This window comes from Hemitrygon akajei, chromosome 22 (genome assembly GCF_048418815.1).
Source record: "Hemitrygon akajei chromosome 22, sHemAka1.3, whole genome shotgun sequence".
In the NCBI taxonomy this organism is placed as follows: Eukaryota; Metazoa; Chordata; class Chondrichthyes; order Myliobatiformes; family Dasyatidae; genus Hemitrygon; species Hemitrygon akajei.
In genome coordinates, this window is record NC_133145.1 from 49,104,531 (window position 1) to 49,122,089 (window position 17,559).

General features: G+C 42.2%; 1 protein-coding gene across 3 annotated transcripts in view; it reads left to right on the forward strand.

Annotated features, from left to right (window-relative positions):
- The window catches only part of LOC140714720 (zinc transporter ZIP11-like), a 770,421-nt gene that overhangs the window by 743,168 nt on the left and 9,694 nt on the right, over positions 1-17,559 (forward strand). For all 3 annotated transcript variants that reach the window (XM_073026220.1, XM_073026221.1, XM_073026222.1), the window contains exon 7: positions 14,226-14,324. In XM_073026220.1, coding sequence (XP_072882321.1) covers positions 14,226-14,324 — 99 coding nt within the window. The remainder of the gene's footprint in view (positions 1-14,225; positions 14,325-17,559) is intronic.

Below are 17,559 nucleotides of genomic sequence, written 5' to 3' on the forward strand. Positions count from 1 at the left end.
AGCATCATATTTATACTGAGTACGGGAACCATCTGGGCTAAACAGCTCCACCAGATTTCAAGTATAATAGTTGCACACTGCAAAGATTTAAAACCAGACTATGGATGATGGTATTTGGAATATTCCATGGATCTCCAAGTTTGACTACCATTTTCCACTATTTTCTTGCAGTAAAATATTCATTTGAATTGTTAAAAATAAGATCTGATCTTCAATTTGAATAATTGGCTGAGAATAGTTCTGAGGTTAAAGAAAATCATCTCAAGTTCATGTTTTCCTTCTTGCAAATTTAGATGATTTGTAATATTAAATGGCACAAGCCAATGAATCAGCAACAGCTTCATCCCCTCTGCCATCTGATTTTTGAATGGACATTGAACCCATGAACACTATCTCACTACTTTTATTTTTGACATGTCCTACTTTGTTACACTACTTATTTAATTTAACTACTGTTTCCTTTCTCTCTGTATTATCATGTAATGCATTGTACTGCTGCCGCTAAGTTAACAACTTTCACAACATGTGTCGGTGATAATAAACCTGATTCTGATTCTGAGCGCACACATTTTGAAGGTTGCATATTCAATGATCAGCCAGCAGCAACGTGAATGATGGGATATTAGATGCACAGTGAAAAGATTAGCATTTCAGTAGTGAAAATGAGCTATTAATCATGTTGTGCATATGGAGCACAGAAACCATTTTATAATTGATTTTAAAACCTCACAGACTGACATTTTATAAACCCATTGTACATTTTGCTTGCACAGTGCTTGAGGTAGAGTGTGTTGGGTTGTCAGTAGCAACTGGGAAGGATGTGTGTTTAAAGCTGTAAGTAATTTGTTTGGTCTGGGTCACCAGGGATTGCTTGTGCTGCAGAGGAGAAGGGCCCAATGTATTTGACTGATGATGTTGTTCTCCTTGCCTGGCTCAAGGCAAGCTATTCTGATTTCCAGATTTTCCTCATCAGTGTTTCACTTTCTTCTGGAAGTTGATGGGGGAGGGGCAGTTGAAATTAATGTCACCTACATTATGTCTCAGAGGGGTGTTTCATTCACATGTAAATTCATTATTTGAGATGAAGATGTTGAGACAAGGATTGGACGGGGTATTGCACAATCTTTCAACGAGAAGGGGAAATGGAGAGATATTTATTGTTCCCACCACAGAGGAGGACATGAATTCCCTCACACGCTTCCAGTTAGTGCTGGAGTTTGTTCTGCCTGTCACTGGTCTTTGGATCTTTCAGCTGGTTGACATCTTTACATGAATCTGGTTTGTTCTGAGATCTTCCTTCCTGCTGCATGTGTTCCAGCAAGCATCAAAGAGCATATGCAAGAGAAACATGTGTTCTGATGTAAGATCATGGCTACTCTGATCTAGGGCCTTAGCTCCACTTTGCAGTCTGTTGCTTGTAATCCCTAATTTCTCTAAAAACCAAAATCTTAGTCTTAAAAACCTTCAACCATTCAGCCTCCATATCACATGAGAGTGGAGACTTCTAGAGATTCAGAACTAACTCCCCACAATTGCCTGTTAAATTCAAAATACATTGGTTTTGTCACTGTTAAATTACTCAACTATATCATGAAAACACTTACCCTACCTCTGGCATCTTATATCTGCTGCTCTTTTTTGTTATTGCCTGAGAAAAGTGTCAAGCCCACTCAAAATAAATTAAACTTTACCACATTGGAACATGGCGGCTCAGGAAAGTATAGGTGGGACTTCCCCTCAACTGTGAGCAGATTTCAACCCTAAACCAGCTCTCAGAGGTAGCTAAGCTCAGAAAGTCCAACTCACTTTAAACACAGGCTTGAATGTCAACAAAGAGAAATTCTTGTGCCATTCATTTGTGCTGAAGCTAATCTTGAATTCCAGAACTGAAAGGTCATTGTGATAATCCAGCCTCTGTGGTAACGTCGAACTTTAGGTAGTCAAGCATTCAAGTTCAAGTTCGTTGTTATTCAATTAGATACATGTAAATCACCAAATGAAACAATGTTCCTCTGGACCAAGGTGTTCACACAGTACTTTTAACTCATACACAACACATAAAGTAATAATATCACAAATAATAAAACATATTATCGAAGATTGACATTTAGCATTAGGGAGATTTTACAACACAAGTTAAAAAGTAAACAGTGTAACGCTCTTGGCAATTCGTAAGTGATGAAATGTGGGTGATGACAGAGAGTTCAGTAGCCTTGCAGCCTTGGGGAAGAAACTGTGTTCCATCCTAACAATCCTTGTCCTAATGCTACAGTAACTCCTGCTGATGGTAGTGGGTCAAAGAGTTTGTGGGACTCTCAACTATATCACTGTGATTCGGAATTTCCCTCTATTATGTAAGTTAACAACTTCAAAATGATCTGCAGTAAATGTTCATTTCTTTTTCAGAAAGCTTGTCCTTTTGTTTGTTTTGATTCACACTTTTCAGAATTTGTACCCAGCTTCGTGACTTATTGGTGCTAGATGCACCTGCCCCTGGAACAGAGAAGACGCGTGTAACACAGGTTTATATCAGTAACATAAAAGGTTTTGCAGATGCTGGAAATCTTGAGCAACACACATGAAGTGCTGGAAGACTTCAGCAAGTCTGTGAGGGTAATAAACAGTAGATGTTTTTGGTCAAGACCCTCCCTTGGGACTGAAAAGGAAGGGGGTATGAAGCCAGAATAAGAAGGTGGGTGAAATGGGAAGGAGTACAAGCTGGCAGCTGATTGGGAAGACAGTTGGGTGGGAGAGTTGGGGGTAAAGTAAGAAGCTGTGATGGGATAGGTGGAAGAGGTTAAGACCTGAAGAAGGAATTTGATAGATGAGGTCAATGGACCATGGAAGAAAGAGGCACCAAAGGGAAGTAGTGGGTAGGTGTTGAGAACAGAATGTGTGAGAGGGGAGCCAGAATGGGGAATGGAATAAGAGAGAAGTGGGAGGGGGAGAAATTATAGGAACTTAGAGAAATCAGGTTTTGTATCAGCGGTACATGCAAAACCTGCTGGTCTCCTGACCTTGTGGGATTCAAAGTGGGATAAATTTGACGAATGGGAAAGGTGTACAAGTCTTTCAAAATTGACGGGCAAAAGCACATTCATTAACCTGCTGGTTGGAGAGGGGTGATACGTCTGAATTTTTCCCTGTGCAGGGAAGAGTAATTAAAGCCCCACTGTTTTCTGGAAGAGAGTATTCATATTTGCACCAGTCCAGTGACCTTGCACAATTTTGCACCAGACTTTGGAAACAACTCTGCATTTTAAGTGAGGAAATCTGAATCGTGACCCTTACTGTTTCTTTTGCATCATACAAAGCTTCTCCGCTGGAGGAAAAGAGCAAACTTAACTAAGCCAGCCCAGGCTCCAGTCTGAGCACCGCCAATTATGACTTAACTAATTATGGTGATTCCATTGCCAGTTTTATAGATCCAACAAGTCAAATCAAGCAGTGTATAACAAACTGAATTGTTGCACATACAACTAATAGCTGACTATGTGCCATTTTACAGACAGAAAAGATTCTGCAGATGCTGGAAATCCAGTGTTACATGCACAAAATTCTAAAGGAACTCAGCAAATCAGGCAGTATCTATGGAGGGAACTATGATCGATAAGTTCGTGGCCTAAGGTAGAAGGAGTCAATTTTAGAAAACCTTGCACATTTATTTTTCAACGTAGTCCCCTCCTACATTTACACACTTAGTCCAGCGGTTGTGGAGCATACGGATCTTGGACCTCCAGAGAGTGTCCACAGCAGGGGTGATTGATAAGTTCGTGGTCTAAGGTAGAAGGAGATGAGTTATACAGCTCTCGTTACATGCACATGCAGTTCAACTCTTTAAGTGATTATGTAGAAAGTTTGAAGTTAATAACTCATCTCCTTCTACCTTAGGCCATGAACTTATCAATCACCTCTCATGAGTTATTAATTTCAGACTTTCTATATGATCATTCAAAGAGTTGACCTGCACGTGCATGTAACAAAAACTGTATAACTCATCTCTTTCTACCTTAGGCCACGAACTTATCAGTCACCCATCTGTGGACACTTTCTGGAGGTCCAAGATCTGTATGCTCCACAACCACTGGACTAAGTGTGTAAATGTAGGAGGCGACTGTGTTGAAAAATAAATGTGCTAGGTTTTCTAAAATTCACTCCTTCTACCTTAGGCCACAAACTTATCAATCACCCCTCGTAGATAGCTTTATCTAGCTGCTTTGCTACATCCACATCAGGCAGGATTTTCCTGGTGCTGGCCAACCATTTTAAATCCACTCCCCATGATCATTCCAACATGTCGGTCAATGGCCTTCTTTACTGTCACTCTCAGTTCAGAGGAACAACAACTTATATTCCTTCTGAGCAGCCTCCAACCTGCCTGAGTTGCTGAGTTCCTCCATCATTTTGTGTGTGATACCATTTTACAGGCTTACTTGAGGTAACCAAGCAGCCCATGAAGTACTGCGATCCATCAGTTGTGATCAGCCAACTGCAAGGTATAAGTGCTGTGAATTCACATTATAACATGAAGCTAAAGCTGCATTATCCAAAATGAAACAGTCCAACAAAGAGCAGTTTTCTCAGTGCAAGACCACTAAACCCTGTCTTTTCAGTCCCTGCCTCTGTTGCTACCCCACGTCCCTTTCACTCCATACTGACCAGGCTGTTTCTGTCTCTTCTGCTGGCGTGAGGGTGTAAGGTTCACTCAGACTCTGTAAAGCCACATTTTAGGGTAGAAGCACAAGCGAGAAAATCTGCAGATGCTGGAAATCCAAAGCAACAACAAGATGCTGGAGGAATTCAGCAGGCCAGGCAGCAGCTATGGAAATGAGTGAACAGTTAAGCCTTCATCAGGACCAGAAAGAAAGAAGAGGAGGAAGTACAAGGTGGTAGGTGTCAGATGAAACCGGGAGAGGGGTGGAGGGTGACGTAAAGAGTTGGGAAGTTGATTGGTGAAAGAGATAACAGGCTGGAGGAGTGGGTATCTGATAGGAGAGGGTAGAAGACCATGGAAGAAAGGGAAGGGGGAGGTGATGGGAGAGAGAAGGAGAGGTAAGGAGATAAAGTGAGAGAGAGAAATGTGAATGGGGAATGGTGAAGGGGGGTGGAATTACCAGAAGTTCATAAAATCGATGTTCATGCCATCTGGTTGGAGGCTACCCAGACAGAATATCAGGTGTTGCTCCTGCATCCTGAGTGTGGCCTCATTACGGCAGTAGAGGAGTCCATGGACTGATATGTTGGAGTGGGAATGGGAAGTAGAATTGAAATGTGTGGCGAGTGGAAGATCCCATTTGTAGGGATAGCAAGATTACTTCCTCATTTTAACTTGTTCATGAACAGTTTTCATCTGCAGACCCATAATCAGAAGTAACTAAGTTTAGAATGCCCAAACTCAAAGCCTTTATAGTTAATTACACTCATTTCACTAATTTGACAGTTTGGTTAAAATGTAAACCTTCAGCAATTGCTTCCTTTTTTCACTGATTAATCCTTTCCCTATTCTAACCTCTATCTTCAACCAAGCAGTGGTATGATGGGGGTGAAGAAGCTGGACTGTTGGAGCTTTCAACTCTCGTACCGTTGATGGAAAGCTGGGTGTAGCCTATTGTAAAAACACAAAATAGTGTAAACTTTGAGCAGGTCAGGCAGAGTCTGGGGAGAGAAAAACGGAAAGCTTTTCAGATCAACTATCTTTCATCGGGATAGACTGGGATAAGTACCTTTTCAACATTGATAAAGTGACCTTTGGCTTGTTTAGAGCCCTCAATGTGTGACATGCTTGCTGAAGATGTCCTACTGATGCACAGACCTCACTACAAGGGACTAGGCCATCTCTGGAATGCAAGTCCGAGTAAATATTGATTTGTATTTGCAAATAATATTTTTCCCCCAGCCTCTGCTTACCGTAAGGTTTAAAGCAGGAAAGGTGGCTGGGAAAAGCTGCTTTTCCTACATTGCGACCACATTCCCAGGACTGGTGGTGAGTGGTATGTAGCCTGGGCCAAAGGAACATTTCTTCCAGCACTCTTTGCACATTGGTTGCTTGTCAGTCTTTGTTTGTGTGTCGTTTTTCATTGATTTCTTTGTTCTGTTGTGAATGCCTGTGAGAAAATGAAGTTCAGGTTAGTACATGGTGACATATACGTAGTTTTAATAATAGACGTACTCCGACCTTTGAACTTTTAACTTTACCCTGGAATCATGTCTGCACTGCAACAAACCAGATAGAGCACTCAGCCCAGGAGGGAGTAAACGTGTGCCCCTGGGGACTTGGCCTTGGCTACCACAGGCTCCCTTGTTGCAGGTCCTTTTCAATCTTCTGAAAAGTTGTCTCAAAACTGTTCAGTGCTGGTCCACAACTAGACTTTTTTACTTGGAGACTGACCCAACCAAATAGTGACAGGTAGTCACCTTGTTCCTTATGGTCCCCCTTCTGATCGTACATTTTAATGGTTCCCCGTACAGCACTTTCTCTTCATTCAGTATTGTTATTGTTATTTATTTATTTAGAGATACAGCACGGGAACAGGCCCTTCCGGCCCAAATGAACCCCCGCCACCCCATCGCACTCACGTGATCAATTAACCTATTAACTCGTGCAGAATGCGGGAAGAAACTGGAGCACCTAGAGAAAGCCCACGCAGTCACAGGAAGAATGTATAGACCCGTTACCGTCAGCAGCGGAAATCGAACCTGGCTACTGGCACTGTAAAACGTTGCACTCACCACTATACTACTCTGCTGCCCCACAGTTCTAACGTGTTCCACCTCAATGCGTTGCGTAACAACGTGATCTGGATAAACAGTATGCAAGACAAACTTTTCACTGTATCCTGGTACATGTGACAATAATAAACCAATTTGAGTTCCAATCCCTTCTGTTCAGTAAATGAATCAACAGGCTCTCTGACCTTGATACCATCCTCAAGGTCAAATTTATTATCAGAGTACATACATGTCACCCCATACAATCCTGAGATTCTTTTTCCTGCGGGCGTACTTAGCAAATCTACAGAACAGTAACAGGATCAATGGCCAACAAACTGTGCAAATGCAGATATAAATAAATAGCAATAAATAACAAGTATGAAATAACAAGATAAAAGAGTTGTTAAATGAGTGTTTAAAAACACATTTAAAAAACTCATTTAAAACTCATTTAAAAACACTTTTTGTTCAAAAACCTGATGGTGAGGGGTGGTAACTGTTCTTGAACCTGGTGGTGCGAGTCCTGAGGCACTTCTACCTTCTACCTGATGGCAGCAGTGAGAAAAGAGCATGGCCTGGGTGGTGAGGATCTTTGATGAGGGATGCTGCTTTCCTACTGCAATGTTTCATGTAGATGTGCCCAATGGTTGGGAGTGTTTTACCCGTGATGTACTGTGCCGAATTCACTACCTTTTGGAGGATTTTTCTCTCAAACGCATTGGTGCTCCCATACCAGGCCATAGTGCAGCCATTTAGCACACTTTCCACCACACATCTATCCAACATCCCTGCAAGGCTTTACTGGATTTCAGTATGAAATGAGAGGTTTATTTGATTTTGTTGTTGCTTCATTAATTAAATGATGGCCAATTATGTGGTCGAATTATTGCTGATTTGAGCTCAGTAATTCCATAAATGCCAGACACCAAACCTCTAGTGTTTATGATCAATATGGTTACTGGGCTATGAAAGGATTCTAAGGCCCCCTGTAGTTATTTGGGTAAACCCCAGTCCCACTATGTTATTCCAGTTACTTTTCAGCATGTGTTGGAGCTGCTAACAAACATGGTTTTTACAAATCAAAATATGTGTAAATCTTGGTGGGGAAATAAATGGAAACAGAAAAGCTGCTGCTGCCGTAGAAACAGGCTCAAACTGAAGATTGATGTTGACGACCTGACTAACTGGAAAATGGAAAACGAGGAAAGTGGAAAACAACAAGCTTCCCTTTTTGTGTGGGACCACACAAGCTGTGTTGAGGAAAGTGCACATACATGCATGCTCAAATACACTGATAGGCTCATGCACATACTCATAAACTGACACAACTCCCACTCGTTCACTCACTGAAGCACACGCACACACATATACACTCAGAAACTCACGCACACACTCGCAAACACACACAAACTCTCATTTATTAAGACACACGAACACTCAGAAATACTAAAACTCACTCATTGAGGCACGCACACACACACACACACACACACACACACACACACACACACACACACACACACACACACACACACACACACACACACACACACACACACACACACACACACACACACACACACACACACACACACACACACACACACTCTCTATCTACCACAACCTGTACAAAGCAAGACAACACCGCCCCCCCCCCCCCCCAATATCAGCATTCCTGAGGATATCCCAGAAGAACAAGAAAGAAGCAGTCATTAGAATAATTTATTTTAAATGCTGCAGGCAGGCCTCCCCTTTGATTTAGTCAAATGGCAATTCTGGATCTGAGTGAGTGGTTGTGTGATAAAGAGGACGGCACAATGTTATTGATGTGCCTGAATTGTTGAAGTGTTTGCGGAGGCATATGTGTGTTCTGGAGAAATGTATGGGTGTCTCGAAATGTGAGACACAGACTTCACTGGGGTAACAGAACAAAGAATGATGGAAGCGTATTACTGTTGCTTCAGCTCAGTGTTCTGGTGTCCAAAAGACTGGCAGCACAGGAATGATATTCAAAGTGCCAGTAGGTGTTGGCTCAACTTACACAATAAGAAGAATGCATGCAGACTGCAGCAGCCTTTCCGTGACTAGCTCCAATTTATCTGTTTCATTCTAGGGCAGGATCTTGAAGCCAAGCCAATGGCAGGTGAAACAAGCCAAAGAACTCAAAGCTAAGCAGCTTTTCATAATTTGAAATCATCTGTAGCTAATGCCGTACGCAAAGCTTATTGCCTCAAGAGTTTGGCTACAAAGAGTTGTTTGGAGTGCCCTTAAGTTGTAAGAGACAAATATGATTTTTTTTAAATCCGTAACAGTCCACACAATTTAGTTTCAACTTGATAGTCTTGAAGCAGCTGCTTAAACTGTCATTGAGAAATCATTCTGAACTGAAAAAATATTAAGTATGAATAATTCTCCCAGACCACAATCATCAACACCACTCCAATGCATTTAATATTACATTAATATAGCATCTTTCTTGACATGAGTGCATTTGACAACTTAGAAAATCTTCGAAAGCACAGTCACAGCTGTAAATAAGAAAACCCACAAAGAGCAATGTAGTACTCTGATCATAGATGCTGATTTAATGATAAGTGTTGTCCAGGAAATTTTGGGATATTTTGTGTTGATCTGAGAAATCAGTTTAATTTCTTATCTGAAAGATGGATCTAACTATATTGGGATATCCTGCAGTTTCTGACTGTGTGGGGTACAGTCTTGAACCTACAGTTGAGCACCAGAAAATACTGCTTTATTTTTGGGTGAAGTACAGTGAGCAGCTTATTCACCAAAGGGGTGAAAGGTTAAGACAGCACTTCCTTCGTGGGATCCTGAAACTAGATGTTCTTTATGAGCTTGCTCAATGTTTTTAACAAGCTGCTCCACTCTGTGTGGACTTTTCCCGTCTATTCTTTGCCTGCTGTCTAGACAGCAACATGGCCTATATACAAATCTGGCCAGGGATTCCAGTTCTTTCTTCCCTTTCTTTCTTTTCCAATTTCCTCATTCGCTGTGGCTATTTGGCCAAAATATCTACAATGACCTCTCCACAATTCTATTGGCATATGATGGCACCCTACTTTGGAAAGGCCTGGGGAGAAAAGTTATTGGTAGTTATTTTTTCTGACATTGATAAAGAACTCAGAACATGGAGCAGTGCACTGCAGTACAGGCCCTTCAGCCCAGAATGTTGTGCCAACCTTTTAACCTACTCCAAAATCAATCTAACCCTTCCCTCCCTCAAAGCCCTTCACTTTCCTTTCATCCATCTGCCTATCTAAGAGTCTCTTAAATGTCTCTAATATATCTGCTTCTACCAGATATGTTCCATGCACTTACCACTCTCTATGTATAAAAAAGCTACCTCTTACACCTCCCACTGTATTTTTCTTCAATCATCTTAAAAGTGTACCCTCTCGTATTACCTATTGCCACACTGGGAGAAAAATGTTGGCTATCCACTGGATCCATGCCTCTTATTGACTTACGCATGTCTATCAAGTCACCTCTCACCTCTCTCTGCTCCAAAGAGAAAAGCCCCAGTTTACGCAAACTTTCCTCATAAAATATGCTCTCTAGTCCAAACAGTGAGAACCAGAACTGAATACAATACTCCAAGTGTGGTTTAACCAGAGTTTTACAGAGTTGTGCATTACCTCTCAGGTCTTGACCTCCATTCTCCGACGAATGGAGGCCAACAGACCATAAGCCTACTTAACTACTATATCAACTTGTGCAGCAAGTCTGGGGGAATCTATAGATGTGGAATCCGAGATTCTTCTTTTCCTTCACATTGCTAAGGATCCTGGCATTAACCTTATATCACTGAGGCTTTATAAAGCATAGGTCAGTCTGCATTTTGGAGTACTGTGAGCAATTTTGGCCCCCTTATCTAAGAAAAGATGTGCCCTGGCATTGGAGTGAATCCAGAGAAGGTTTACAAGAATGATCCCTGAAATGAAAGGGTTTACATATGAGGAGTGTTTGATGGTTCTGGGACTGTACTTGTTGGAATTTGGAAGAATAAGGGAGATATCTTTGAAACAATGGGTGGAGGGATCTAAAACTCAACTGGAGACCGGTGTTGCTTCTGCATCCTCCTGAGGACCTTCATTTTACAACAGCCCAAATATTTCTGAGCATCCATGGCAGCTGATAGTCCATGAAGTAGAAGAGACATGCCATGTGTTTATTGACAAAGTTAGGGGCAGCACAATAGCATAACGGTTGGCATTACACTATTACTGCACCAGCGCTTGGGGTTCAGTTGCCGATAGAGAGCTTATACGTTCTCCCTGTTTCCTCCAGGTGCTCCAGTTTCCTCCCACAGTCCAAAGACATGCTGGTTGGTTAATTGGTCACTGTAAGTTGTTCCGTGACTAGGCTAGGATTAAACTGGGGGTTGCTGGGTGGTACAGCTTGAAAGGTCGGAAGGGCCTAGCTCAATAAATAAATAAATAAGTAAAATGTCAAGCAACAGAACCTGAAGCCATCACTTTTACCATTGGTTAACAGAAGGTCCGTTTTGTTTTTAAGTGCTGCATACATAATATATTGGATTCCGTTTACACAGTAACAGACGAGCATTTCTTACGTTTCTTTGTAATGAACCTAAATTCTGAAGATTTGCAATGCAACTCAATGTTACTCGTAGATGTTTGCTGATAAACAAAGCAAGCTGAACAACAGCGAATATTTACTGGTAAACAGTATTTAGTTTGGGAGCTGCAGTTAGTTTTCCCTGTGCAATTATATCAATTTTGTTATTAGAAGTTCAGTAGTTGTTGATTTACAATGCTCTGGGGCTTTATTCAAGAGCCATTTGATTTTCCAAGTCAAGCCCTCTGATTCAGATATTTTCTCAGTCTCTTAGTATTGGAACATGAACAAATGTGGCCATTTCATGGTAGGAAGAATGTTGCTGAGGGCTTGCGTTCTCTCAAACTGTTGTACAATACCGAAGTAGTAAAAGAGCATGAAAGACCAGTGTCCAGAACTGGTCAGCAATTCGAGTCACAAAGGACTGCAACACAGAAAAAGGCCTTCGGCCCATCTCGTACAGTACTGTGCAGAAGTCTGAGGCACACATATATATATAGCTAGCGTGCCTAAGACTTTTGCACAGTACTGTATTTGCCAATGTGGAGCGGAGAGTGAGTTTGCACATCTGGCGGGAGCGAAGGACATTGGGAGTGGCATGGGTGGAGCACTGCAGGAAGGATGTGGGACACGCGGCAGAGAGGGAGCGCCAGAGGCAGGAGGTGGCATGGCCGCAGCCTCACCCAGTCCTGAGATACCAGGCAAGGTCATTTGATTCCAAACAATTGGTTTATCGATCATTACAGAGGCTCCTTACGCAGGCTTCTTCCTCTCGCCCTTCCCCCTTTTCCCAACCATGATCCTCCTCTGCCTGCTACTTCCCACTGTCAGCCCACAACAGACACCCATATCAGAATCAGGTCTATCACTACTCACACGTCTATTGGTTTTTGTTGTGCAGCAGCAGTGCAGTGCAGTACATAAAATCACTGCAGTACTGCGTAGAAGTCTGAGATTCCCTTAGACTTCTGCACAGTACTGTGTATGCCAGCCTGCCTTCTCCCTTTCCCCATCTACTTGCAAATGGACCATAGCCTTCTATACCTCTCTCAATCATGTACCCATCTAAACCTCTCTTAGATGTTATAACTGAGCTCACATCAATCACTTACAATGGCAGCTCGTCCCATGGTCATACCATCCTCTGAATGATGAAGTCTCCCCTCATCTTCCCCCTAAGTATCACATTTCACCCTAAACCTCTGACCAGTGGTTCTACTCTCACCCAGCCTGAGGGGAAAATGCTTGCAAGCTTTCACTTTATCTATACCTGTCATGATTTTGTATACATACCTCTGTAAGATTCTCCTCACTCCTCTGTACTCCAGGGGATAAAGTCCTACCTTATTCAACCCTTCCCTATAACTCTATAATTGATCTTCAGTGTTTTGTTAACAAGCAAATAATTAGCTGTGATGCCAGAAATTCCAACCACAATTCACTGGAAATGTCTGGAAATCCAGTGTGGGAGGGAGTGATGCTATTTTCTTTAAAGTTGTGTCCTGATCAGCTTGTCTAATTAACATATCACATCACAAACACGTGGTAATCTGCAGATGCAGGAAATCCAGAGCATCAGAGCAACACACACAAAATGTTGGAGGAACTCAGTGGGCCAGGCAGCATCAATGGAAATGAATAAACAGTTGATTTTTTGGGTTGAGACCCTCTCTCAGGTCTGCAAGGAAAGGGGTGGGGGGAGAGAGGTCTGAATAGAACGATGGTGGGAGGTGAAAGAGGCTAGTTAGAAGGTGAAGCCGGGTAGGTGGGAAAGGCCAAGGGCTGGAGAAGAAAGAATCTGATAGGAGAGGAGAGTGGACAGTAGGAGAAAGGGAAAGAGGAGAGGAAGTAACAGGCAGGTGAGAAGAAGTAAGAGATCAGAGTGGGGAATAGAGGATGGGGGGAGGGTAGTTTTGTTTACCGGAAGGAGAAATCAATATTCGTACCATCAGGTTGGAGGCTACCCAGACAGAATATAAGGTGTTGCTTCATCTTCCCACAAGAGGAGGCCATGGACTGACACATCAGAATGGGAATGGGAATCGGAATTAGAGTGTTTGGCCCGCCTGTGGCAGATGGTGCAGAGATGCTTTAAGTGCATTACCGCGCTTAGCAGGCCAACAACTTTTATATTCTAGATATTGTTCAATTACATTTAGAAGCCTCTGGGAGTGAAAGAGTATGTAAAATTATACTCAGAACACTGTGCAAGGATAAATATATCACTGATATTATGAGATCTGTGAGTCTTGGACTTGTTCATGAGCCACAGTTCGGCATTCAACCATTCGTCGCTTTAGCTGATGTGATTTCCCGAGCAAGTGGTAACAGCGAATGAATCCTGTCCTGTCAGCCTTGTCTTAAAATCCATCTCGCACCATGTCAATATTGAACAACTCACTTCAGCAGCTTGTCTGCAGTCTCCAATCAGAAAGCAGTTATGATTACCGGTAATTTGGCAGTCAGTCAGACCAATTGTTTCAGTCGTTGGGAATTCTGGTTTCGCGTTTTCATTCACACCATGAATGGGTGCAGAAAACACAAGTCGGCCTTTTTTAGGTCATGTCAGTGGTTCATTTGTGGCAGAACACTTGACAACTGGCCATATTTTATTCGTTTTAGGTGCAAGTAATCAAAACTAATTTGCAGCACATTTTCAAGGAAGGCACATCATATTTTATAGATTATTGTTAGGAAGCACACTGTAACCCATAGATCATTCCTTTACTGATGGATTATAGAGATTTTCCAACACAAAATTGAAGAATTTCAAGGCAGTGTACTTTTATGCTTCATTACAATCTGGCAAAACTAATTGAAGTTTTATCTAAGAATTGCATGGTCAGAATTATTAATGTACAGTTTCTGCATCGTCTTTGATATATTTATTTTTTTTTATTATTATTTCTTTCTAGGAACCTAGCAATTGGAATTGGACTGCAGAATTTCCCAGAAGGCCTTGCAGTTAGCTTGCCATTGCGTGGTGCGGGAGTGTCCGCGTGGAAGGCATTCTGGTGAGTAAGTGGGAAATAAGTGTTGGTGAAGAAATAATAAAATACATTTAATCCATTTGAAAATCTAAGCAGAAAGTTGAAAATCCTGTAGTTAAGAAAAGAACATACGGTAGTCACTTCCACTGAACTCACATATTTTACTTTGCTTCTGTGGTTGGTTTTGGGAGTTAAGATACGAGTGACTCTCAGCTCTGCAGTGATAATACTGTATTTCTAGTTACTCATTCTCTATCACAGTGAAACTATTTTTAAATAACAATTGTTGGCTAACTGATTATTTGGTCAAGACACTATTAGGACCCATTGTTGAAACTACCTGAGGTATTGTGAGACTACCGTGGCAGGTAGCGCTCAGCTGGTTTAGCTCTGAGACATAGCACCCTAATTCCCTGCTAGGAGGCAGAATTAGAAACAGATCTTCACTTCTTATTAAAGCTGGGAGGGTTTTTTTTAAACATAAAGTTGTTATAGATGATTAAAATCGTTAAATAATTTTTTAAAATAGACATTAACTGTTAATTAACGGTCACATGAACAATTCAATCAAACATAAAACTAAATTAATTTTAAAAGTCACTCTCCCCACTCTGCTGGCCAAGAGTCCATCTTCAAATGCATGGGATCGATTATAATTGATAAAGAAGTCGCAAGAGCTAATGCAAGGGGGCACAGTTTTAAGGTGCTTGGAAATAGGTACCGAGGGAATGTTTTTCACAGAGAGTGGCGGGTGCGTGGACTGCACTGCCGGAGGTGGTGGATGAAGCAGATACAATAGGGTCTTTTAAGAGCCTCTGAGATAGGTACATGGAGCTTAGAAAAATAGATGGAAATTCTAGACAGTTTCTAGAGTAGGTTACATGGTCAGCACAACATTGTAGGCTGAAGGGCCTGAAATGTGCTGTAAATTTCTGTGTTCTATGTTCTATAAGAGCGATATCCATTCAGGACTGTGGTCCTCCAATAGACCACAACGATAGAGCAGAGTTAAGGATGTGGCTGCATTTCCCATTTAGCAAGTCCTGGTTAGGTTCATGGGAAAGGCCGAATGTTAGCAATTCCCTTTGAAACCCTGTCATCACAAATCAGCCTAGTGTCTGGAAGATGCATTTTGTTCCATCTGAGTGGATTCTTATGATCAGTGTTACACTTGGAACAGTTCTGAAAGTGTTCGACCTGAACATGTCTAGAACGGCAGAAATGAATTACAGTCCCATGAGATAACTTCAAGTAATAGTCTTCCACTGGAATGCATTTGGCGTCATTTTGACAGATGGAACCATCATCATCCGTCAGAATCTAGTTCAGAACATAGCATGTAAAAGATGAAATTTTTTAAATTGCGAGGCTTTCTGAGCTGTGTGTATGAAGAGTGTTGTGTAACAAAGTGCATGAGATATTCAGCCTGAATTGAACCTCATTGTCAAGAGTATGTCAATAGTCCAACAGTACCAGCTGCCACCACCATCTCCACCACATTCTGAGGGCAACCAGCTGATGTATTTGGCCCCCACTTCATCTATGTCCTGGGAACAAATGAATAAACATTACACAGACAGAATACGTTGGCTGAATGAGATACTACTTCAGGTTTTGAGATCTGAACAAATCCACTGGAGCCAATTTCACAGCATAGCTTTTGGAATGAGTAGACTGGGGGGGAGGGAAACACTATGCTCAAAAAGTCAAAGTCAAAGTAAGTTTTATTATCATAGTACATACATGTCACCACACACAACTCTGAGATTCATTTTCCTGCGGGCATACTCAGCAAATCTGCAACAGGATCAGTGAAAGATCAAATAGAGCATTGAAGACAACAAGATAAAGAGTCGTTAAAGTAAGATCATTTGTTGTGGGAACATCTCAATAGATGAGTGTAGTTATCCTCTTTTGTTCAAGAGCCTGATGGTTGAGGGGTAGTACCTGTCCTTGAACTTGGTGGTGTGAACCCTGAGGCTCTTGTGCATTCTACCTGGTGACAACAGTGAGAAAAGAGCATGATCTGGGTGGTGACGATCGTTGATGACGGATGCTGCTTTGCTATGACGGTGTTTCATGAAGATGTGTTCAATAGTTGGGAAGGTTTTACCCTTGATTTACTTGGCCAATTCCACTACCTTTTGTAGGATTTTCCATTCAAAGGCATCGGTGTTCCCATACCAGGCCATGATGCAGCCAGTCAATACACTCTCTATTTTAATCCCTAATTCTGCTCCTATGTCTTATGGTCTTGTCAAAGGTTATGGGGAGAAGGCTGGGAACTGGGGTTGAGGAGAAGAAAATAAAAGGATCAGCCAGGATTGAATGGCAGAGCAGAGTTGATGGGCCAGATGGCCTAATTCTGTTCCTATGTCTTATTACACACCGAGAGAAGTTTGTCAAAGTTTTTGGTGTCATGCTGAATCACTAGAGTCTCCTGAGGAAGTAGAGGGGCTGTTGTGCATTCTTTGCAAGTAGGATTTCCCAGTGGCCAACCATTTTAATTCCAATCCCCATTCCCAGTCCAAATTGTCGGTCCATGGCCTCCCCTACCGCCACAATGTGGTCTCTCTCAGGATGAAAGAACAATACTCCATATTCTGTCTAGGTAACCTCCAACCTGATGGCACGAACATCGATTTCTCTAACTTGTGGTAATTTTTCCCCCTCCCCTTCCCTCTTCTTTCATTCTCCATTCCTCCTCCCCAGTGCCCCACCTCTTTCTCCCATGGTCCACTCTCCTCTCCTATCAGATTTCTCCTTCAGCCCTTACCTTTTCCACCTATCACCTCCCAGTATCTCACTTCAACCCCTCCCCCCACACACCTACCTTCACCTATCACCTTCTAACTAGTACTCTCACCCCTCTCCCCACTTTCTTATTCTGGCTTCTACTCCATTCCTTTCCAGACCTGATGAAGGGTCTCGGCCTGAAATACCAAACGTTTATTCATCTCCACAGACGCTGCCTGACCTGCTGAGTTCCTCCAGCATTTTGCATGAGTTTTCTAATGTATAGCACTCAGGAGCAATTTCCAGAAGAGTACAGTAATGCACAGTACCTTGAAGAAGGGCAGTGTGCTGCAGAAAGACAGAATGATTTACAGAATGAAAGTACAGACTGATTTTACAATTCAGAGCTATCAGCTGGACCCATTGCCTTCAGCCACACATACCAGCCAACAGCAGACCATGTGCCCCAGATCTGGCAATGTGGGTGGCTCTCTCTTGGCTGTACACAATTGCACAATTGGCT